The 21,909-nt window shown below is 50.0% G+C and overlaps 11 protein-coding genes across 11 annotated transcripts; 8 read left to right on the forward strand and 3 right to left on the reverse strand.

Moving 5' to 3' along the window:
* Positions 1–68: 68 nt before the first annotated feature.
* On the forward strand, positions 69–1,385 carry P175DRAFT_0498293 (ELYS family protein). Its single transcript, XM_040896466.1, has 3 exons — positions 69–290; positions 355–584; positions 644–1,385. The coding sequence occupies exons 1-3, from the start codon at positions 137–139 to the stop codon at positions 1,214–1,216; spliced, it is 957 nt and encodes a 318-aa protein (XP_040756572.1). The 5' UTR covers positions 69–136; the 3' UTR covers positions 1,217–1,385.
* Positions 1,386–1,561: 176 nt separating this feature from the next.
* On the forward strand, positions 1,562–3,785 carry P175DRAFT_0498294 (FG-nucleoporin nup42). The gene is made up of 4 exons (XM_040896467.1): positions 1,562–1,825; positions 1,881–1,967; positions 2,018–2,054; positions 2,111–3,785. Exons 1-4 carry the CDS (start codon positions 1,780–1,782, stop codon positions 3,561–3,563), a joined length of 1,623 nt encoding a protein of 540 aa, XP_040756573.1. The 5' UTR covers positions 1,562–1,779; the 3' UTR covers positions 3,564–3,785.
* Positions 3,786–3,827: 42 nt separating this feature from the next.
* On the reverse strand, positions 3,828–4,664 carry S10a (40S ribosomal protein uS10). Its single transcript, XM_040896468.1, has 4 exons — positions 4,587–4,664; positions 4,455–4,513; positions 4,143–4,366; positions 3,828–4,078 (listed from the first exon to the last, which is right to left on the reverse strand). Exons 2-4 carry the CDS (start codon positions 4,491–4,493, stop codon positions 3,994–3,996), a joined length of 348 nt encoding a protein of 115 aa, XP_040756574.1. The 5' UTR covers positions 4,494–4,513; positions 4,587–4,664; the 3' UTR covers positions 3,828–3,993.
* Positions 4,665–4,820: 156 nt separating this feature from the next.
* Positions 4,821–7,271, forward strand: P175DRAFT_0498297 (uncharacterized protein). The gene is made up of 2 exons (XM_040896469.1): positions 4,821–5,952; positions 6,108–7,271. The coding sequence occupies exons 1-2, from the start codon at positions 4,952–4,954 to the stop codon at positions 7,093–7,095; spliced, it is 1,989 nt and encodes a 662-aa protein (XP_040756575.1). The 5' UTR covers positions 4,821–4,951; the 3' UTR covers positions 7,096–7,271.
* A 283-nt stretch (positions 7,272–7,554) lies between these two features.
* Positions 7,555–9,469, reverse strand: P175DRAFT_0472183 (fatty acid desaturase). The gene is made up of 2 exons (XM_040895119.1): positions 9,094–9,469; positions 7,555–9,028 (listed from the first exon to the last, which is right to left on the reverse strand). Exons 1-2 carry the CDS (start codon positions 9,294–9,296, stop codon positions 7,564–7,566), a joined length of 1,668 nt encoding a protein of 555 aa, XP_040756576.1. The 5' UTR covers positions 9,297–9,469; the 3' UTR covers positions 7,555–7,563.
* Positions 9,470–9,768: 299 nt separating this feature from the next.
* Positions 9,769–12,140, forward strand: P175DRAFT_0506693 (phosphoribomutase PRM15; the record flags this gene model as incomplete). The annotated part of the gene is made up of 9 exons (XM_040898219.1): positions 9,769–9,789; positions 9,852–9,896; positions 9,958–10,036; positions 10,117–10,436; positions 10,504–10,526; positions 10,649–10,829; positions 10,889–11,178; positions 11,234–11,910; positions 11,980–12,140. The coding sequence occupies 9 exons, from the start codon at positions 9,769–9,771 to the stop codon at positions 12,138–12,140; spliced, it is 1,797 nt and encodes a 598-aa protein (XP_040756577.1).
* A 294-nt stretch (positions 12,141–12,434) lies between these two features.
* On the forward strand, positions 12,435–13,630 carry P175DRAFT_066268 (uncharacterized protein). The gene is made up of 2 exons (XM_040901073.1): positions 12,435–12,740; positions 12,808–13,630. Exons 1-2 carry the CDS (start codon positions 12,661–12,663, stop codon positions 13,526–13,528), a joined length of 801 nt encoding a protein of 266 aa, XP_040756578.1. The 5' UTR covers positions 12,435–12,660; the 3' UTR covers positions 13,529–13,630.
* Positions 13,631–13,692: 62 nt separating this feature from the next.
* On the reverse strand, positions 13,693–15,797 carry P175DRAFT_0498303 (dihydrolipoyl dehydrogenase). The gene is made up of 4 exons (XM_040896470.1): positions 15,470–15,797; positions 15,291–15,370; positions 14,722–15,204; positions 13,693–14,649 (listed from the first exon to the last, which is right to left on the reverse strand). The coding sequence occupies exons 1-4, from the start codon at positions 15,609–15,611 to the stop codon at positions 13,810–13,812; spliced, it is 1,545 nt and encodes a 514-aa protein (XP_040756579.1). The 5' UTR covers positions 15,612–15,797; the 3' UTR covers positions 13,693–13,809.
* Positions 15,798–17,051: 1,254 nt separating this feature from the next.
* Positions 17,052–19,033, forward strand: P175DRAFT_0430330 (putative MFS monosaccharide transporter; the record flags this gene model as incomplete). The annotated part of the gene is made up of 7 exons (XM_040893422.1): positions 17,052–17,448; positions 17,504–17,657; positions 17,707–18,101; positions 18,149–18,231; positions 18,288–18,516; positions 18,581–18,678; positions 18,743–19,033. 7 exons carry the CDS (start codon positions 17,052–17,054, stop codon positions 19,031–19,033), a joined length of 1,647 nt encoding a protein of 548 aa, XP_040756580.1.
* Positions 19,034–19,318: 285 nt separating this feature from the next.
* Positions 19,319–20,126, forward strand: P175DRAFT_0554436 (translocon subunit SSS1). The gene is made up of 3 exons (XM_040900559.1): positions 19,319–19,658; positions 19,720–19,806; positions 19,875–20,126. Exons 1-3 carry the CDS (start codon positions 19,574–19,576, stop codon positions 19,913–19,915), a joined length of 213 nt encoding a protein of 70 aa, XP_040756581.1. The 5' UTR covers positions 19,319–19,573; the 3' UTR covers positions 19,916–20,126.
* A 559-nt stretch (positions 20,127–20,685) lies between these two features.
* P175DRAFT_0554437 (MGMT family protein) lies at positions 20,686–21,603 on the forward strand (the record flags this gene model as incomplete). Its single annotated transcript, XM_040900560.1, has 1 exon — positions 20,686–21,603. Exon 1 carries the CDS (start codon positions 20,854–20,856, stop codon positions 21,601–21,603), a length of 750 nt encoding a protein of 249 aa, XP_040756582.1. The 5' UTR covers positions 20,686–20,853.
* Between the last annotated feature and the right edge of the window lie 306 nt (positions 21,604–21,909).

Below are 21,909 nucleotides of genomic sequence, written 5' to 3' on the forward strand. Positions count from 1 at the left end.
TACCATACGTAACTTTAGCGCCGTACGGTAATATCAGCGAGCTGCGGCAATATATTACACTTGCGACAATTGAACGAACGATTCCACGCAGAGGGATCGCAAAGGATAGAGCTTGATTGAAGCTGGAGCAATCAAAATGGCTCCCTGGGAGGAATTTGACTCTATATTCTATTTCAATAAGAACTTCACCTACGATGGAAAGATCATCGAACAGATCCTTTCCAATCGCCGTGCGCTGGAAAACAAGCTCTTTGCCGATAGACTGTTAGGATTGCTAGGGGTCCAAGCAGGTATTCTTCTGTGCTATGGACCTATTAAGCTTGGAGGTCGCTGACGACGAATGGTCCTTTCTAGTTACCAAATTATATCCTCCAAGATCGAATGCGGATCTCCGAACTCTTGTCGGCCATATTGTTTCATCCGAATTGGATATTCACCACAAGCAGAGCTTGATATACTACATCTTAAAGGATTGTCGGGCTCCCAGTGATGCTGCTACACAATTTTCGCGACGATGCCATCTTCCTGAGAAATATAGGCTGTTTATCGAGGGACTTTGGAATCTTGACCGACTAGAATTTAGGGTATGCTCATCAGGTGTCTCTCGCGCGGAACTTTTCTAACGTCAAACGTGGGAATATAGCGAGCTATTGAATACTTGACGGAACCATCTATCATCCCTACCTTTCCAGACGAAATCCTCTATGCTCTTACCCTTTCACATCTTCCAAGACACGATGATAGCCTTGTTATGGCATATTACCTCACCGTTACCCCCCCATTAGCCTCTGAGAAATCACAAAGGGCTTTTATGGAGACGCTTTGCCGCTCCAGTATCACGGAAGCGTTTTACTTTACTCGGAAGCATCACGAGGCCCTTCGCCAAATGTACCTCACGCAGCTCATAGAATTCGTTCACCGGACCGATGCTGGCCAGATTCGAAGCAAGCGCGCGATGGAGCTCATCGGCCTCCCTTTTGATGACCAGGAGGAGGAATGGTTTGAGAATTGTTTACTTCGTGGGAGTGCAAAGACGCTACATGGGGCGAAGGACACCGTCCTGATGCGCCGTCTAGCAACTGGGAAAATCTCTGGGCTGTCGGCCGAGCTACAGTCCTTGGGCGGAAAGAAAATCGATGGACTGAACTGGGACATGCTCAAAGAAAGCGTGGAGCATACGCAGACATTGGCCACCAGCAGTGGGAAATCCTCATGATAGGGAGACTGATATGACTTGATTTCATGAAAATGGGAGCGGGCGTTTCAACTTGTAATCATTATAATGGCTTTTTCATAGGAATTGAGCATCTGGATTCGACTTCAGCAAGCACTGTACAGCTACTCCAAGTTACTCGAAGTCCTTGAAAGTTCAAATTCTATCTCAGTTATAATTTATGCCGTAGAAATTGTAGGCCAAAGTCTGCATAGAGATAAAATTACCAATACGTCAAAAATACACAGATGTGCAGCTTTGGCGGGTTCGGAAAGCACTGTTTGGTGAAATGTATTGTCACGGCCTGGATCTTCAACCACCGAAGAACTTCATCCATTTTCATGATACTCGAAGACTCACGCTTCATTTATCTCCTCCTCCTGATTGTCAAAGAACAACCGAGGAGTGGACTTGATTACGAACCACCAGCATCTCTATTCTGCCATGAGCCGTTTTCAGTGACCAGGAGGCTTGAAGTTTAGCCGCGAAGGATTTGGCCTCACGTAACTTTGTGCAAAGAGCTCTTCACCCGTTACTAGTTTGTGCTCCAAGCGCCAGGAAAAATCATGGTTGTATGCACCTATTTCCAACAAGGCCGGTGTAAATTTGGAGGTTAGAAACACTAACCCCCCAATTCCTGATCACTGTGTGACTGACTGCAGCCTAGATCGTTGCAAGTATGAACATCCCGGCCAACAGAATTTAGCTGGCAACCGATTTGGCGCCCTTGCTGGAGGTGGAGGAAGCTTTGGCAGTATGTCACCTCTCCACGCCTCATTATCTACGTTCCTGACTCTTATAAAGACCGCACGCCATCAGCGCAGAGCCAACAAACGCCCAAGTAGGTTCTAACATCCCCGGATCAGCTTCCAACATTGGCGACTAACAATACTATAGCTATGGTGTAACGGCGGCTGATATCAAGCTTGATTTATCTGCTGGTAAGGGACGACCAGAGTGGGTTTTTTCTTGCTATGGGCCCGGCAAAAATGCCCCCCGACAACTGTTTGGGGGGACTCAACGTGAGCAAAGTTTTGAAGAGCTCCGCCTACGCCACTATGAGGCCGTTGCGGCTGGAACCCCGGACAAAGCTCTTCAAGAAGCCCAGAATTTGTATACTGAGGCAGTTAAACAGATGGAAGTTATCTTGAATGATCTTGACGGAGCCGTGAAATACGTTGTTGAGGGAGAAAACGAACATCCTAATAGAATTGACATTACTGAGGGTAAAACTGGTCCTACTTCCATCCAAGCCCCCTCCGCGTTCGGTCAACCTTCAGCGTTTGGACAGCCATCTGCTGGCAGTCAACCCCCCGCATTTGGTCAGCCTGCGGCCCTAGGTGGTGGCGGATCGGCCTTTGGCAAGCCTGCTGGGTTTGGTCAACCGTCGTTCGGACAACCAGCTTTTGGTCAGCCATCCGCTGTCGGACAAGCATCTGGCTTTGGACAGCCGAGTACTTTAGGCCAGGGATCTGCGTTTGGAAAGCCATCTGGACTAGGCGCCCAACCTGCGTTTGGCAAACCTGCATTTGGACAACCAGGTCTCGGTCAACCAGCTTTTGGTCAACCATCACTAGGGGCTTCACCTTTTGGACAGCCTTCCGCCACTTCTTCCCCATTCTCCCAAATATCGAACCAAAATCAAAGCGCAGGTGGAGGCTTTGGTCAACCCTCTGGCCAAGCGGCTGCTTCTCCATTTGCACAGGTTGCCAGTCAACAACAGCAACCACAACAGCCTCCTGGATTCGGTCAGCCATCAACTACCCCAACAACGACAGGTTTTGGCCAGCCTACACCGGCGGCAGCGCCTTTCGGTCAACCACAAGCAGCGGCAAGCCCATTTGGAAACCCCTCTCAAGCCCCTAGCCCGTTTGGTACAACAACTCAACAAGCTACACCCTCACCCTTTGGGCAGCCAGCTCCCGCGGCTACACCCTTTGCTCAACCTGCACAGCCAGCTCCCACACCCTCTGTAACTGCGGGCACGGGTCCTCCTCCAGTAATCAGAGTGGAGGACCCGAACGAGCTCAACCCTATCCCCCCATTAGCTGGTCAGACCATTCGCGACCCTATGACCAAGAAGATCTCTGCATGGAAAGGGCAGCCTGTGAAATACATAGATAATGTGCCTTGCTACCTGCATCCACAAGATCGAAAAACATATGTCCGTATCTTCTTCGCGGACGGGCCCCCCGATGAAGCTAGCCTGCGAGACGCGCAAGGCAAGCCTGACGAATACACGCCCGAGGTTACAGAGCAGTATGAGTTTTTTATCAAGAACGGTTATTTCAAGGATGGCATCATTCCAAGCTTGCCTCCCAAAACAGAGTGGGTGAGCTTTGACTTTTAGCGTTGCAAGATATCAATGGCTTTCTTTCTTTCTTTCTTTCTTTCTTTCTTTCTTTCTATCATGTATTTCCTTTTGCAAAGTGTACGATTTCAGATCCAGTGACCCGTCGAGATATGAATAGAGGATCTAAGGCGTCTGGGTGGTTACGATATCCATTGATCCTGGTAGGAGGCGACTCCCAACGCTTAATTATACAGAAATATACCAACTACAAGTCTACAATTCCCAACGAGAGAGCGGCCCGAAAGTAAATCAAATATGTTTTCGACTTTTCCATTTTTATGCCTATTTTTATTGGGTATCGATGTTGTCCCAGTACGAGCCCAGAAGTGACCAGTGAACCACGCCGCGGCCAGACGAGTACATCGTCGACGCCAACCCAGTCAAGAGTTGACGCAATTTCCCCATTATTCCAGAGTGAAAACTTGATTTAGGCGGCAATGGTGACCTCAACCTCAACACCAGCCTCGATGTTGATGATGATCTGCTTGACGGTCTCGGTGGGGGCGAGGAGGCTATCAACCCATCAGTATTGGCATGTACACCTTCGGAACGAAGACAGGAAATGGTTTAACATACTCGATGAGACGCTTGTGGATGCGCATCTCGTACTTGTCCCAGGTCTTGGAACCCTCACCGTTGGGGGTCTTACGGGTAGAGATCTGCAGAGTCTTGGTGGGAAGACGGACGGGGCCCTTGACCTGGAGGGACTTGGAGCGAGCACGCTCGATGAGGGCAGAGCAGACAGACTCGAGGGCGGCGACCTTGCGGGAAGTCAAGGTGATACGGATCTTGTGGACCTTCTGTAGGAGGTGAAGAGATTATCGATTAGCAATTGCTTTTGCGACGCAATATTGAGGATTGGCTTCGAGAGGATCGAGATGAACGTACAGGGCCCTCGCCGAAATCCTTCTCAGGCTTGAAAGACATCTTGACAGTGAGTTTGGGTTCTAGAATGAATTGATTAGATGTGTGTTCCTGGACGAAAGAGCAAAAACGTGTCAAGGCGCGAGAGAGACATACTGCGAGTGAGGCTGTAGGCGAATCAAGACCTGAACGTCGGGGGTTCGGTAAGGTGATGATTGATGGCCGTTGAGAATCTGGACGGAGAACGATCTTTTTTTTTTTATCTCTAGATGGAAACATTGGATTCCTTTCTTGTGCGGGAGGAAAACTCTTGGCGCTCGCCTATCTGGCACTAACCCAATCGGGCGTTGACTCGGTCAGCCTCTCTCCAACAAAATAACAACTAACTAAGGAATACGCCGTGTAGTCAGGGTCAGGACTACTGATATCCGTGCTTCTTTTGACTCTCTTTGCTTGCTTTGTTCTTTCTTTAGTTCTTTTTTTTCTTTTGATCGTCAAGTTGTTAAGAGCAAGCAACTGTCATGACGCTGTTACCACCTTTAGCTCCACTGCCACCCCGCGAGCTGCAGAGGACCATACCACCGCAGGAATGGGAGCTCTATACAGATGCATGGATCTTGCTTCTGAGTGTTCGATTACAGTCTTCGCAGGCGGACTTTAAGGAGTTTGCTCCCACCGATGAGTCTGCCGTGCTATTCTTGGCTTCGTTCTACCGGCAACTGGCCAGATCCGGGACATCTAGTTTCCATAATGAAGCAAAGGCCAAAACACTGAGGAAGCTTTGCTTTCTGCTAACACGGAGATTCCTGGTAGAGAGTTCTGGGCCGCCTCCTGGACTTTTGGAATGGACGTATCTTTGCGACATGAGCTGTTGTTACCCTTCCAGTTCGGCCCTGAAGAAGCTCCTGGCCGATGTATGGGACAAGCACCAGACTGTAGTCACATCTAGTCTTGAGAAGGCTAAAGCTGCGGTCATTAAACATCTGTCCGCGCCTGATTCTACGAGAATATCCACAGCCGTTTCTGACATCCGGCTGCTGACCATCCTGGCGTCCTTACTTCCCGCCGCGGGACATGTGCTTATGGCGGGATCCGATTTTCTAGACACTCTTGCAGATGCGTACCAAACACATAAGAGAGAGGATATCCGAAAGTCTCTCGTTGCTAATGTCTATGTTGGCCTGACCTCGCTGTTGAAGGGCTCAAAGCCCAATCTTTCCCTACTCCTAGATCAATTATTCGCGTTGAAGGCCGGCGCAGCCGTTGGGATATCAAAAATGAAGGAGGATCCTACTCTCCTTTCCGATGTAATCTGCAGCTCCGATCTTCTATCTCGTTTAGAAAGGTATCTGGCCGCCCAGCCTCAGACACGAGGCCAAGATCTCGTCTCTAGTCTCCGGTCCTATCAGACCGAGTCAAAGCCATTGCACCACCGATATCAAAGGCCCAAGAAGCGTACAGATAAGGGCAAAGGTCGCGCATCAGATCTACCCTCAACCGAAGACGTACACATCCACAAGATGTCCCTGATCACCCAGGTTCAAGACCTCTTCCCAGACCTTGGATCCGGCTATATCATCCGACTCCTCGATTTCTACGGCGACAACCCAGAGACAATCGTCGCACACCTCCTTGACGACTCAATCCCTCCGGAACTTCAGACCCTCGACAAATCAGAGCAACTCCCTACCACCCAAATATCAACTGCTGCCCCCATCACGATCCCTTGCCCCCACACCCAACCCCCCCTCCCCCAACAGACCTACTCCCCACACCCCACAAAAACATCTTTGACAACGACCTCGACCTCGCTGAACTAGCCCGCTCCGCCCACACTAACAACACCACCCTGCACTTCGGCCGCGCAAACCCCTCCATCACCGCAGATGACATCCTCAACGACCGCCGCAACCACACCGCCAAAAAGGCCGCGATCATCTCTGCCCTAGCGGCCTTCGACTCCGACGACGACGAGCGCGACGACACCTACGATGTAGCCGACGTCGGAGGCACAGTCGACGGCGCCATCCCAACAAGCACAGACTCCGACGTGGAAACCACGCACCAGCGAACCCCCCCCGCCACAGACACAACTGGAATCGACATGGCGCTTCTCAGCGCATACAAGTCCAACCCTGCCCTGTTTGCCCGCGACTCAGCAACCCGACGCTCGCAACCGCGTGCCTCCCTCAAGCGCGAGACCGGAATGACCGACGAAGCCATCGAGGGCTGGGCTGTCATGCTCGCGCGGGACCCGAAGCGTCAGGCGAAACTCGAAGAGAAGATAGCGCTCTCTGCTGCGCCTGGCGCGGGCGGTGTTTCGCAGCCGGATCTTCCTTCTACGTCTTATCGGAAGCCGAGGAGGGCCACTGGGGACGAGGAGTCCGGTAGTGATATGGATATGGACGAGCAGCGATCTGGCTCTGGCTCTGGCTCTGGCTCTGCGTCTCATCGGAGAGGTGGTTCTGGTAGGGGACGTGGCGGTCGTGGAGGTGGTGGAGGAAGGGGAAGAGGAGGAGGAGGAGGAGGAGGAGGGAATGCTGGGGATCAAAATCCAGCGGTGTCAAGACAGAGAAAGGAAGAGAACAAAGCAAGTCGAGCGAATCATAATCGAAGACAGCAGCGTGCGAAGAAGGTAGCGAGGGCTGGGGGGATGGTGGGATAGGTGCTTAATAGCACTCCGTTACTAGGTAATTTATGATGATGCCGTCACGAATTCGCTAAGCGTCGCGTTGCTTTTTGCTTCAATTCAACCATGAGTTCAACTCGGGATGTGAACATTAGATTGCTACTGAAGAGCTTGTCTGTAGAAAAAAAAAAAAAAAAAAAACAAGAGGGGGGGATTTCATTCATCTCTCTCGGCCTTCGCTGGAATTAGGACGAGGTCCAGCTCTTAAATAAAACAAATCAACTAACGAGGGGACATTATCATAATCGGACAGCACATGTACATCGAACTGTACCCAGTCCAGTGGAAACACCGTAAGTACAGCTGCTATACACACGGTATACATATACTCGATAAACAAATCGGAAAGGGGTATTAGGTATTGCCATCATAATGTCAAAGGGTCAGGCCTGCCGAACAAAAAAAAAAAAAAAAAAAAAAAAAAAACAATCTAATGGCCTTCATCTAATGGTGGTGGCCTGAAAAAACATCATGCTGCGTGTAGGACTTTCGGCACTCTTCTAAAATGCGGACCTGCTTTGCAATCTCCCCAAGCTTACCGATAACCACTTTATTGCCGTCGTAAAACGTGAACAAAGCATAGGGGATGCCGGTCTCGCGGCAGAATTCCAACACCAATCTCTGGGTGCGACGCAGGTTATGGCGCGGAATGCGCGGGTAGAGGTGGTGGATGGCTTGAAACTGGAGACCGCCATGAAACCAATCAAGCCACGTCGGACAGTCGACATCCATAGTGGTGCGGAGCATCTTTTGGGGAAATGACTCCTGGACTCCCAGATCCGCGGTCGACATGGCAAAGTGGGAGAGCGTAATTTGCACATGCAGTGGAGACGGGACCACATGGGAGACGAAGAGAAAGATCAAACGGCCGCTCCAGGTGGGAATCGAACAATACATCACTCCATAACCAAACCACACCCAGAAGAAGACCTGTCCCGCAACTTCGAACCACAGGTGCCACCAAGCGGGTCCCTTCTTCGGTGCCTGGCCAAGAAACAAATATTCCCAGCTCAGACGGTACAGGTTAAATCGGCCTAACATGAGGATTGGGTAGTAAAGGTAGTGTTGGTATTTCAGCATGAACTGGGCAAAGGCGTCGAAGCACATGATCCGATCGTAGTACGTGCTTCGGAGGTTCAAAAGGAAACGGTGCGAGATAGCAAAGAAGGGCATATGCTCGATATCCGGGTCATGCTCCGGTTCATTTGTCACAATGTGATGAACATTGTGGCTTCGTTTCCACCATCCCAGACTTAGACCTCCGAGGTAATCGGCGATAATAATGCCAATAACGGTATCGAAATGGTAATTGTGGGTGATTCCCATATGGCCCGCATCGTGGGCTGTAAAGACAAGCTGGTGCCAGAAGCACCCGAGAAAGAAGGCCGATGTTCCGTACCATCCCAGCCTGAGGAACCAGTACGACAGAGCAGCAAACGAGACGTATCGGCAGCACTCAATGAAGTAGGCCCAGTAGTTGCATTTGTATAGACCCTCCGCAATTATACGGTCATTTAACTCGCGATATTTCTGTCTGATATTCTGCTGTGTCTCCTTTTCGAGGCACGGGTATTTGGTAATGTCAAGGACAATCTCCTCCTGGGTACGCGCGTCCAGGAAATACGGCGTTGGCTCGTCACTTTCGGTGGGCGGTGTCAAGACGGAGCTTTCGGACGAGACGGATTTTCGGCGACGAATGCTCGAGGCAGCATCAACCGCATCGAAAACGGGGGAGGGGGGCTGGGAGCTTTCCTGACTAGAGGTGTTGTCCTCCTCGCTCTCACAGGCCTCCGTGGTGTAGGGACGGAACTTCCCGCCCTGGATTGGAGGAAGAAAATTTGACCATGGTCCCTCTATACGACCTATCTGGAAAGCGCGCATGCGCTGGAGGGCTTCTTTCGAATGTAGTCTGCAACAAGGAAGCTGTTAGGCAGCCGTAATCTTAAAAAAGAAGTGGTGTTTCGGGACACGTACGCATTGATTTCGTCCGTCGCGTCCCTGCCAACCATGTGCTTGATGGGTTTATCTCCTGCGGGATGGAAGGGGATCCAACTGTCGACCTTGAGGACCCGATCCTCGAAGATGATGAGATGCTTTCCCTCCGCAATTTGGCCCTCAATATAGCGTCGAGACAGAATGGTGTCCCTCCGGGCGCTGGACGCAGCGGTCACAGCCATGACTAGCGGTGAACCGACGGGCTCGAAAGTCCAAGAGAGATGAGAGGTAGATCAACTTTAGGATAGCGAGAACATGAAGCCGAAGAACCTAGGATCAGAAAAGTACGGGGTAGAAAGAAGAAACCCAAGGGAGCATAAGGAAGTAAGTTGGTGGCCGAGACGGGGGAAAATGAGGAAGAGCTAAAAAAAGAACGAAAGCGGGGAGAAACGTCGATGAAACAAAATGTGCCAGTGGAAAGATCGAAATCCGATTGATTCATCATCATCCAACTTTCTGTCTCTCGTTGAGAAGTAGTTCTCGACTAAAGACTCGTTATTTACTTGGTGGTTGACGTTGAATATCTTTCTAAGCCTATCTCTCTGTCGCTCTGTCTCTTTCTTTCTTTCTCTCTCTCTCTCTCTCTCTCTCTCTCTCTCTCTCTCTCTCTCTCTCTCTCTTCCCCCGCATCCCATCGTATGACTGAGATCCATCATGGCTGCCCTTCCGGTAGAGGTAAATCTATCGATCTGGTGTTCTTCTCATCGCTCTAGCTAAGCGTCGCTCTGGCTCTCTAGGATTCTGTATCTTCCCTTGTTCAGAAATGGCTTGAGTGGGACCAGGTGAGTGTATCTCGTTCTACCGCCTGTACATAGTACTACAGACCGACTAACAACAAACTAGGATCCCACCACACGCTCGGAGATCGAGCAACTCCGCGACACAGGCCAGACGGATGAGCTAGAGAAACGCCTACGGAAACGTATGTGTCTAACTGGCAGAGCCGACGAATGGCTCTTATAATCGCGCCGCGCCTACGTCTTGCTAATGGGGGGCCAACAGGAATCCAGTTCGGGACGGCAGGCCTCCGTGGCCGGATGGCCGCCGGCTTTTCTTGCATGAATTCTTTGACGGTCATTCAAGCATCGCAGGGCTTGGCCAAGTACCTGAGAGACTACCATGGCGACCTTATTTCGCGTGGTGTGATCATCGGTCATGATGCCCGCCACAATTCTGCCAAATTCGCGGCTCTAGCCGCGAATGCCTTCATCGCGCAGGAAATCCCAGTCCTCTTTTATTCTGGGCCAGCTGTGACTCCGTCTGTGCCTTTTGGTGTGACCGACTTGCATACTCTGGCGGGAGTCATGGTCACAGCAAGCCATGTAAGACACTACTTGTGATCATTATTAAGATGCCGGTAGAAATCTATTTGGCTAACCACCTCCCCAGAACCCAGCGCAGGATAATGGTAAGTATCTTGTGGCCTTGCGTTTTCTTCCAGCTGCTTTACCTTACTAACGTCTTTATCCAGGCTACAAAGTGTCTGCTTCCACCATTCTAACGTCTCCTTTGGATCTTCCTAACATGGCTTCAGTTACTTCAAAAATGGCTGCCAGATCAATAGCCCAATGGACCGAGAGATATCCGAATCGATCGAGCAGAACCTAAAGCCATGGCCAAATGCGTGGAAAGAGTCTCCATCTAGCGATTACCTACGGGCCCAGGCTTATGAAGAAATCTTGCCTCGCTATACCACAAGAGTGTGGCATTACTCGGTACGCAACCGGCTACGTCTACGCGACAGGCTGACTAACCTTTTTTCCCCTTCCTTCAGAAATCAACCGTCCAGGAATGGAAGCGGCCAAGGCCTTTTGTTTATACCCCATTGCACGGCGTTGGTGGATTAGTATTTCCCGCCCTGTGTCGCTCCTTGGGTATCAATGATTTCACATCCGTACCTAAACAAGTCACCCCAGATCCAGACTTTCCTACGTTACCATTCCCGAACCCCGAGGAGGCTGGCGCACTAGACCTCGCTGTTGAAACTGCTGATAGGGAAGGTAAAACCCTCATTATCGCTAATGACCCAGATGCAGACCGTTTTGCGGCAGCTGAGAAGGTCGAGTGAGTAGCAACCCTTTGGTGTGCCCTAGTTATCGCAACCTAATCTGTTCACTAGTGGATCGTGGTTCTTTTTTACTGGTAATCATATTGGTGTTCTTCTTGCGTCACACCTTTTTGATACACTTGAGAACATCGACAGTGACACTCGTGTTGCGGTTCTCAACTCTGCCGTCTCATCCACTATGCTTAGCAAAATGGCGGCAGCGAGGGGTATTTACTTTGAAGAGTCCTTGACGGGCTTCAAATGGATGGGAAATACATCTCGAAAGCTAGAGGAATCAGGCTACTATGTGACGTTCGCATTTGAAGAAGCCCTTGGTTACATGTTCCCGGAGGTGTGCTATGACAAGGACGGTATCACTGCGGCTATGGTCTTCCTGTCAGCCGAAGCAAGATGGAGCTCCCAGGGTCTTACGCCATACACGAAGTTACAGCAACTATTCCAAGAATTTGGACACCACGAGACTCTTAATAACTATTTCCGGTCGCCCAATCCGGAGACCAGCATGGATCTGTTCCGCTCTATACGAGCTGGGCCCTCGAGAGATGAGATGAGGCTCGGACCATTCAAGATCCTCCGATGGCGAGACATGACGGAAGATTATGACTCGGGAACCGATAATAAGAAACCAACCCTCCCGGCAGACAAGAGCAGCCAGATGCTGACGTTGTGGCTTGACCCCGACGTTCGGTTCACAATTCGCGCGTCAGGCACTGAAGCTAAAGTAAAATGTAAGCACGATATGAGTCTGATTTAACTAATTAACTAGGGGGGGCCCCGGCGCTGACATTGCCTACCAGTCTACATCGAAAGCTGCAGCGCTTCACGCGAACAAGCGATAGCGGCAGTCTGTGACACTTTCAAGGCTGTTCTGAAAGAATGGATCCAGCCTTTCGGCAGATCGATGACATACAGCAAACAGCTCCCCACCTCTTCAGGTCATATTCTTCGGCTCGGTTAGGACTGCGGCAAGATTGCAAATTCAACCAAAAGGTTGTCCCATTTGTGCGTGGTTTACATAGTCCACAAAGGTTGCAATAATCATTCCACATGAAATATAATTATGGACATGGGTCTTCACGGCCATGTACTGCCTTTGCGTGTTTATCTCTATTCCGCGCTTTCATACAAAAGTAGTTCCTTCCAAAGAAATGCTGACCGGTCTAGACGCCTGGCAGGGATCCCCAAAGAACAACCAGGCAAACCACATCCCCAACGTCACACAACAAAACAGGGCCTTATCCTATACACACGCTTTGCTTTCCCCTTTTTAGGCTTTGTAACCCCCCCCCCCAACCAAAGACTCGCTCCAGCATCGGGCAGCTTGCTTCAGGAACCTATCTGTTCCCAGGTATAAATCCACTTGAACCTCTCTTCCCTCCCTTTGGTCTTTTCTGCCAAAGACACCAACATAGTTATTGTTCGATTACCACAATACTACTGTGCACATATTCATCCAGGAGCAGCTCTATTCCGTTCCAATGCCTCGCAGCCGATGCCATCGCCCACACCGGGTCTCCTTCCCAGAACGCCAAACCTGCCCTTGTCCAGCTGAGCTCTCGTACGTAGCCCCCCTTTTCACATACCAAAACAGAGCAGGCCTCTTAAGTCTAACGAAAATTAAACAGCAGCAGTAGTGGTCAAGACTGCAAAAATACAACCAGCACCGCCGCCTACCACGACTGCTACATCTGCTTTACGCATCATTTCCATCCTACAGCAACACCACCACCGCCGCCGCCGCCGCCGCCACGCGAAGACCCCGGGGCATCCCATAAATTGAACTACCCCAGTTCATGGGAGAATCATGCAAATGCTACGGCACATGCTCATGCTCATGCCGGTGTCCACTCGAGGATGCGCTCTACAGCAGCGGGTAAAGTCTCGCCTTCTATCTATCTGCAGGCGACGGCGCGAAAACAGTATCCTCTACGGCAGCATCAGGGTCCGAATCAGCATGCATATCCTTGTCCTCATCCTCATCCTTATCATCATCCTTATACAGAGGGGGACTGTACCGTGGCTTGTTCTCAACAGGAACAGCATGCTTGTGATACGTGCAATAGAGATGTATGGTCTCAGTGTCAGTGTCAGTGTCAGTGTCAGTGTCAATGCCAAAGTCAAGGTCAAGGTCAAGGTCAAGGCCCCGAGACGGTTCATTGCTGTGTCTCTGTGGCTGCCTGGAGGGATTCCGATTGTCAGTGTAGAGATCGGAGTCAGGATCGGGATCGGGGTCAGGATCAGGATCAGGATTCGCATGGTCATGACTATTGTCAAACGCGATATGCGTATGGTCCTCCTTTACCTGTTGTCGTGGATATTTGGCGCGGAGATTGTTGTGGTTTTTGATCAAAAGAACGTACATACGTAAGTGGAGCTAGTTTCTGGTGGTGATTATCTGCAAGGGAATCATAGTTTTGGGAATTGAAAAAAAAAAAAAAAAAAAAAAAAAAAAAATGCATTATAAAACGCAGTCTATAAATGAATATTGAAAAAGTTTTTATTTCATAACTGAATACAGCACAACCAACATAGGAGATATAATATGTCAATGCTACACGGAGATGGCTAGCATGGCTAGACTAGAGGAGAAAGGTACAGAATCGACGAGGATATAGTTAGGAGGGAGTCTAGAAGTGGATGGCCTTGGAGTAAGTGGCCATGGCAGCCTCCTTAAAGGCTTCCGCAAGGGTAGGGTGAGCGTGGCAGGTACGGGCAATGTCCTCGCAAGAGGCGCCGTACTCAACAGCAAGGGTGGCCTCGGCGATCATCTCGCCGGCGTTGGGGCCGATGATGTGGACACCGAGCACGCGGTCGGTCTCCGCGTCGGCGATGAACTTGACCTGACCCTCACTATCGAGGTTGGTCTTGGCGCGAGAGTTGGCGCTGAAGGGGAAGGTACCGATACGGTACTTGATACCGGCGGCCTTGACCTCCTGCTCGTTTTGGCCAACCCAGGCGACCTCGGGGTGGGTGTACATGACGCTAGGAATGGCGGCGTAGTTGACGTGGCCGTATCCCTTCTGGATGTACTCGATGGCGGCAACAGCCTCCTCCTCCGCCTTGTGGGCAAGCATGGGGCCGAAAGTGCAGTCACCGATGACACGGATGTGGGGGACCTTGGTGCGGTACTCCTGGTCAATAACCAGGCGACCCCTCTCATCCTTCTCGATTCCGACATTCTCCAGGCCGAGTCCCTCGGTGAAGGGGCGGCGACCAATGGCGACAAGGACGACATCGGCATCCAGGGTCTCCTCCTTGCCACCCTTAGCAGACTCCACGGAGAGGGAAACTGTAGCGCCGCTGTCATCGCCCTTGGTCACTTTGGTGCCAGTCTTGAACTTGATACCCTGCTTCTGGAGGAGCTTCTGGGCCTGCTTGGCGATATCAGCGTCCATGCCGGGACCACCGATCTGACCGAGGAACTCGACGACGGTGACTTCGGCTCCGAGACGAGACCAAACGGAAGCCTATGTGTTATTAGCACGGATCCCCCTCTCCTTCCAAAACGAGGGACATCATAATTATGAAATCGAGCGTACCATCTCCAGACCAATAATACCACCACCAATAACAACCATCTTCTTGGGGACCTCCTTCAGAGAAAGAGCACCAGTGCTGGTAATGATTCTCTTCTCGTCGATGTTCAAGCCGGGGAAAGGAGTTGCCTCACTACCGGTGGCAATGATGATGTTCTTTCCGCGGAGAGTCTGCTCACCACCCTCGAGCAGGTCGACCTTGACAGTGTTCTGGTCCACCAGCGCACCAGTACCCTTGATGTAGTCAACTCCGTTCTTCTTGAACAGGAACTCAATACCCTTGGTCAGGCCCTCAACGGAGGTGTCCTTGGCCTTCATCATCTGCTCGAGGTTCAACTTGACATCACCGACCTCGATACCGCGCTTTTTTGTGTCGTGCAGAATCTGGTGATAGAGGTGGGAGTTGTTGAGGAGGGATTTCGAGGGGATACAGCCGACATTAAGACAAGTACCTCCGAGACGGCCACGCTTCTCAATACATGCGGTCTGTATAGAAAAAAAGGAAAAAAACGTAGTTAGTACGGTCCAAAAAGGGCTTTTACGGTGACAGCGGAATTAGAATAAAAATTTACCTTGAAACCCTCCTGACCGGCCTTGATAGCAGCAACGTATCCAGCGACACCACCACCAATGATCACAATATCGTGTTCACCTAGTTTCCAGTGCCGGTTAGTTGTACTCATCCCGGAAACGAAACGCGGGTCCCATCATCCCCAACGGATCTGGCAGGGGTCGGGGAAGCGCAACATACCGGACTCAGAGGCATAACCACGGCTTGACTGGCCGAGAATAGTGAGCGAAGACGCAGGGACAAAGTGCGAAGGGACCGATTGAGGGCGAGCAGCGCGGAGGGCAGCCCGAGGTGTCGCCCGCGGCAGGAGGCTTCGGAACATGGCGAGAAGGACGAAGGAGGCAAGAAAGAGAAATTCCAGATATTAAAAAAGAAAGTAGATGACCGATCCTCCAATTTCAGCGACTTGGGAGGAAAGGAGAAGCGACAATTACGGAGAGATGGGGTAGATGAATAGTCGCAGGAAAAAGGATGTTGGGAGGTAAGAAGCTTTCTTGAGGTTTTGTCGCGTATGTAATCATCCGCGGTCTGGCTGGCAGCACCGGGTCCGTTCGGCTAACAGCTTCCACCTTGCCGATATATATCTCTTTAATAGAGAGGGATTGGCGACGATAACAAGGAATTCAAGGGGTTATTTGAATTCCGGGAGATTTCCTCTTCAACATGGCATATTGATCGATTTGAGTGGGATACTACTCGTAGTATACTGAAGAGTTGGCCTGGTTGTTGGCCTGGTAATTTAGGGTAATAGTAATACCTGGTCAACGGTATCCGTACTGTGGATCAGGAGGACCCTTGGCCATTCACCATTCACGATCTGTATAGAAGAATCATAGAAAGCTGTAAATAGAAGAAAGAGAGTGTACTACTACATTGCTTTTATAATCAGCTTATCCTAGTTACAGTCAGTTCTTGTAGTACTAGTAAGACTGGATATGTTGTGTCTGGTTGTATCCGCGGGTAACAGACGTTACAATACCAGATGGTCATTAGCCGCAGGTTGAGAACCAACAATTTCTCCCTGGGAGTCGGGAATGAACTATCAGCACAGCACTTCTTTTGGGGATGATGAGGTTAAAGTCTAGACTGGAGTCGAAAGTGATTCTGTCGGACTGTGTGGTTGTTCTCCAGGTCTGACGGATATTATTCCTTCACTCTATTCCTTCACTCTAATGAACTACAACCACGATAAAAACAAGCACCATGTCGAGGAATCAAGGTAGTACTTCTCCATCAATATATATTCAAAGGATTCTTGCTTAAATGTTGACATTAGTGAAAAAGAATCGGACTTGTTCCGTGGCCTCGAGCTTCTCCTGCCTCCTGTGCTTTCAAGAGTCCCTGGTCCGAGATTTGACCCCGAAAGGTCTTCAAATACATAACAGGCTAATGTCGCCTTTGGTCTCCGGGATCTACCGATGAAACAATTGCACGGTCCCCGATGAGGACCTCTATTCATCTCCAGATTCTGGCGGACCAACGCCGATTGTCGACTCATATCCTTTGCGTCAGTGGAGGACGGAAGAATGCAGTTTCTTTGTTTCCTAACAAATACTTGCTCTCCCACACGGAATGTAACCAAATTCGAACCTATGCAGTCGAGACCCGGCCGATCGATCACCATGCAACCGTCAAGGCTGCCAGCAAGGTATGTCTGCATATTTAAGTACGTCTGGAACCCCACCAGCATCGACCTCGTCCTCTGCTCCACGTGGGTTTGATCGAGAATTTGCTGATCGCTGTACTCGACTCGACTGTTACTATGGCGGACCACATATCGTCATGGAATGTCGTCCACAAACTTGAGAAGCGCAGTCTTCTCATTGCCATCAACTGTGTCGCAGCATTGTCGATCCTCTTCTTCGGATATGATCAGGGAATGATGGCCGGGGTCAACAATTCCAAGGACTATATCGACCTCATGGGCTTTGGCTACACCGAAATGAGAGACGGCCACCCCACTCCCGTAGTCACAGACAGCCTGCTGCAAGGGGGGATTGTGTCTGTCTACTACCTGGGCACTCTTTTCGGCGCACTGTTCGGTGGCTGGATTGGCGACAAGATTGGCAGGATCAAAACCATTGCATCGGGTTCTGTTTGGGCAATCCTTGGAGCCGCTTTACAGTGTTCTGCACAGAACCATAATTGGATGATTTGCTGTAAGATAGTTATACCCACCGCAAGGTTGCTTGTCTGCCAGGCTAACCAGCCTAGCTCGCTTCATTAATGGAATCGGAACTGGTATTCTCAATGCGATTGTTCCTGTCTGGGCTACAGAGACGGCGGAGCACACCTCACGCGGCCAATTTATTGCCATCGAATTTACATTAAATATCTTTGGTGTGGTCGTGGCCTACTGGCTAGAGTTGTAGGTGTTCGCAGGGATTCCTGAGGCATCAGCTAACATCTTCCAACAGCGGCCTATCGTACATTGATAACGGCGCATCGCCTATCCGCTGGAGATTCCCCATCGCCTTTCAGATTATCTTTTTGATACTTCTTTTCGCCGTCGTCTGGTTCTTCCCCGAGTCCCCGCGTTGGCTAGTCAAGGTTGGCCGGGACCAAGAGGCACGCTACATTCTTGGACGCCTCCGTGGGAGCAGCAGCGATGAAGCGGTGATTCAAGCTGAAGCCGAGTTTCGGGATATCCAAAGTGTTGCCGAGCTTGAACGATCCATGAACCACAGCACCTCCTATCTGGCTATGCTTTTTGGATACAAGACTGGAAAGCTGCATCTTGGCCGTCGCGTGCAGCTCGTCGTCTGGCTTCAGATCATGCAGGAATGGGTTGGTATTGCGGGAGTTACTGTTTGTATGTCTACGATTCTGGATTCTTTGTGTTTATGCTAATCCTCCTAGATGCACCGACTATTTTTAGCATTGCTGGGTTTGACTCGGTGAAAAGCCAATGGATTAGCGGGTTGAATAATATCTTCTACATGGTACGTATCTTATATATACGAAAGGCAAGATAAGCTGTGCGCTACTAATAAGACAGTTCTCTACTTTGATTTGTGTCTTTACTCTCGACCGGATCGGCCGTCGCCGGACCCTATACTGGGGATCCGTAGGTCAGGGAATCGCCATGTTCCTCGCAGGAGGATTCTCACGACTCGCCATCGATGCCCGCGAAGCAGGAAACCTATCGCGCGCGAGCTCGTTCGGTGCCGCTGCAGCATCTATGATATTTATCTTTACTGCCGTCTTTGGCGCTACTTGGTTGACAGGTGGGTCGCCTTGATTATCCAAAAAAAAAACTTATACAAATACACTCACTGAGAAACTCAACAGTGCCCTGGATTTATCCTGCGGAGATCTATCCACTGGCTGTCCGAGCGCGAGGAAATGCCTGGGGTGTCGTTGGCTGGAGTATCGGAAACGGCTGGCTGGTGAGCTTAATTTTCACTCTTGACTGCCCTTGGGATATTTTGCATCCTGGACTAATAATGATAGACCCTTCTCTGCCCGGTGATGTTCAGCTCGATCGGTGAAAAAACACTCTACGTCTTTGCCGCCAGTAACGTTGTCACACTTCCCATGGTCTGGGCCTTGTACCCGGAGAGTAACCAACGTACTCTCGAGGACATGGATATGTTGTTCGCGGCTGACTCGCCCTGGGTGTGGGATGCGGAGAAGACGTTTGCGCGGCTCAAGGAGGAGAACCCGGGTTATGTTGAAACGGCTGCGCGAAAGAACAGTTTTCTGGAGACGGAGGTTGCCGGACCGTCGGGTCTCGAAGCATAATATTAGTGCAATGCCACTATGCGCACATGTTGTAGAAGAGATGGCGGAGGCAGGTGAAGAACCATATATCACTAAACACGATTCAGGAATATCAATCTCTTTTTTTTTTTTTTTTTTTCTTTCCAATAATTTTATTTCACATAATAATCAGTTTGATAATGGGAATGAATAAATACTCTACTTAACTACTACACCGTCCTTCCATCACCAGAAGGCGAGATTCGGCGACGATGTGTTTTAAGCCCAGGGACCAGTTACTACACTAGCCACAAGAACCCGGAGAATTCGCTGTGGCGGTTTGTTGTGTTTGTTGTGGCTGGACTCATCTCGGAAGATACGTTTTTCCCGTTCCCCCCCTTTCCCTTCTCTAGCTTCAACGCCGAAAGCACAGCTGGCATTATTAGCAGCAGAGCTACCTATACCTACGATCTGTCTTGATTGCCATCTCTTTTTCTTTCTTCTCCCCTCCTCTCTCTTAACATTCGACAATAGAATTCCTTTTTGGTCCTGTTTCTTATTCATCCATATCATTCCATCGCCATGTCTGAACAAGTACAGGAGTTGCTTAACATCCCCCAGGAGTTTCTCAAGGATGGCATGCAATTTGTCAACCGCAGCCAGAAGCGTACGTTTGGTTTTATTTAAAAATGAGAAAGGTACTAATGATTGATGGTGTATGGGTACAGCCGACAAGCGCGAATTCATCAAGATCAGCCAGGCCGTTGGTACTGGGTTCCTGATTATGGGATTCATCGGGTACATTGTTAAACTGAGTATGTCTTTGCTGTGCAGATATCGGTTGTCTACGATGTCCAGAGTCATGCTGATTGTGATTGATTAGTCCATATTCCTGTCAACAATGTCCTCGTCGGCGGCGCATAGATATCCTCACGTGGTCTGAGAGCAAGAAGAGTGCAAGAAGAGTGCGCACGCGCAAAGGAGCAAGTCCAGATCGGACTAGACTTGAATTGAACCAGTCCAGTCTATCGCAATGAGAGTATACCCACTGTATCATCTGTACAGAGCAGACCAGTCTCGGAAATCGCGCGCGCGCGAGAGAGAGAGAGAGAGAGAGAGAGAGAGAGAGAAGGGGAAGAAAGCGGAGACTGTCCTTGGAGATTATCTGCTGGCATATTGGGGCTTCAACCGTATGGGTGGCGTTATGTCGTGTTATTTTTCAATTTCCAATTTCGATTTCGAATCCATGTCTTTATATAATATTACGAAGGAAAACCCTTTTTCTGGCCTTGTTTCACGTTTGATTCAGCGGGAGTTTCCTGGCTGGTTCTAGCCTTCCGGTCGTCAGGTTGTCTCTGCAAACCGGGAAGACCGATGGAGCACTAAGTATCGAAAACTACGAGGCATTACTCGTAGGCAGTAGTGAAACTCCCCACCTGTAGAGCCCAAATCGAGCCGGTGGTAGGAGTAGAAAGGATGGATCAAGTAACCAAGGCTAACGTCTCACCAATGCAGCCTGATCCATCGCTCAGGGGCATGCAGTAGTCACGAAACAGTCTCGTTCTCTGAGCTGGCATGTAAACCTGAATTTTCATTGTTCATTTTAGCATTTCCAATGACTCGAACCCATGATTCAGTCAGTGTGGAATGAGAGAACAAAAGCATCCTGATTCGTCAGTTCTATATCAACTCCTGCCTTAGGCTGCAACTGTCTACCTCCATCTTCGACTTCCAACTTTTGCCAAAATCAAATCCTGATCAGCCAAGAACTCTTGCATACGATTAGTTACTACATTACTCTTACCAACGCGGAGAAGAAAGAACCTAGAAACTCTCCACAAACGGCACTAGAACACACGACGATGGCATCCAATCCCACACTCCAACGCAAGCAGCACAAAGAAACAGCCCAGAGCGCCCGTGGGGCGAATCCTTCCTATGCCACCAGTCACCGTCCAACGCCTGTTGTTCTCGAAGACAACAACAACAACAAGAACAAGAACAAGAACCTTTTGCTAGAAGATGAAGCCAATGACGATGCAAATGATCCACTCTCTGGCCCCCACGAAGAAGAATCTCCACAGCAGCCAAGCCTTGTCAGTACTACTACCACTACTAGTAGTAGTAGTATCACTGTCGCTTTCCAGGAGGACAATAATGCACGACAACAATTTTTTACTCGACATAAACCCACCACACCCGATCAACCTACTAGTCATCCACCCGAACTAATCAAAAAAAATCTCCACCGCATCTCCCGCCATCCAACTCTAACCCCTTACCGTCGGCGCACGTATCGTGCCCTCCTCTCCGTTCCACCCGGCCAGTGGACGACCTACGCTGCGCTGGCGAGGCATCTGCGCTCGAGTGCCCGGGCCGTAGGTGCGGCGATGCGCACGAATCCGTTTGCGCCGGAGGTGCCCTGTCATCGGGTTTTGGGGAGGGATGGGTCTTTGGGTGGGTATATGGGGAGTTCTCCTTCGTCTAAAAGAGGAAGCAAAGATGAGCGGAATCTAGAGCTGAAGAGGAAGTTGTTGGAACGGGAGGGAGTGAGGTTTGATAATGGGGGGAAGGCAATGGGGAGGGGTTTTGTGGAGTTTAGGGATCTTTAATTGTATCTTTTATGATTATTATCTTATTTATGGACATCCGTTTTTATATGTATGCTATGTATGTACTGGGAGTATGTGGTTGTATAAAACAAATCCTGTCAAGATAAATATGCGACGAGGTATCAACCCAAACAAACACCGACCGTCTATGTGTGTATAAAAAGGGGGGGGGGGGGGGTAAGAGAAAAAAAAAATAAACATGCGACTGTGACGTATCGTCTCATAACGCCGTCCATGTACCCATACCGCATTAGTCGTCAAGCATGAATAAGAAAAAGTTATAGAAGAAGAAGAAGAAGAAGATAT

Source organism: Aspergillus ochraceoroseus (genome assembly GCF_002846915.1).
Source record: "Aspergillus ochraceoroseus IBT 24754 chromosome Unknown P175scaffold_1, whole genome shotgun sequence".
NCBI lineage: Eukaryota > Fungi > Ascomycota > Eurotiomycetes > Eurotiales > Aspergillaceae > Aspergillus > Aspergillus ochraceoroseus.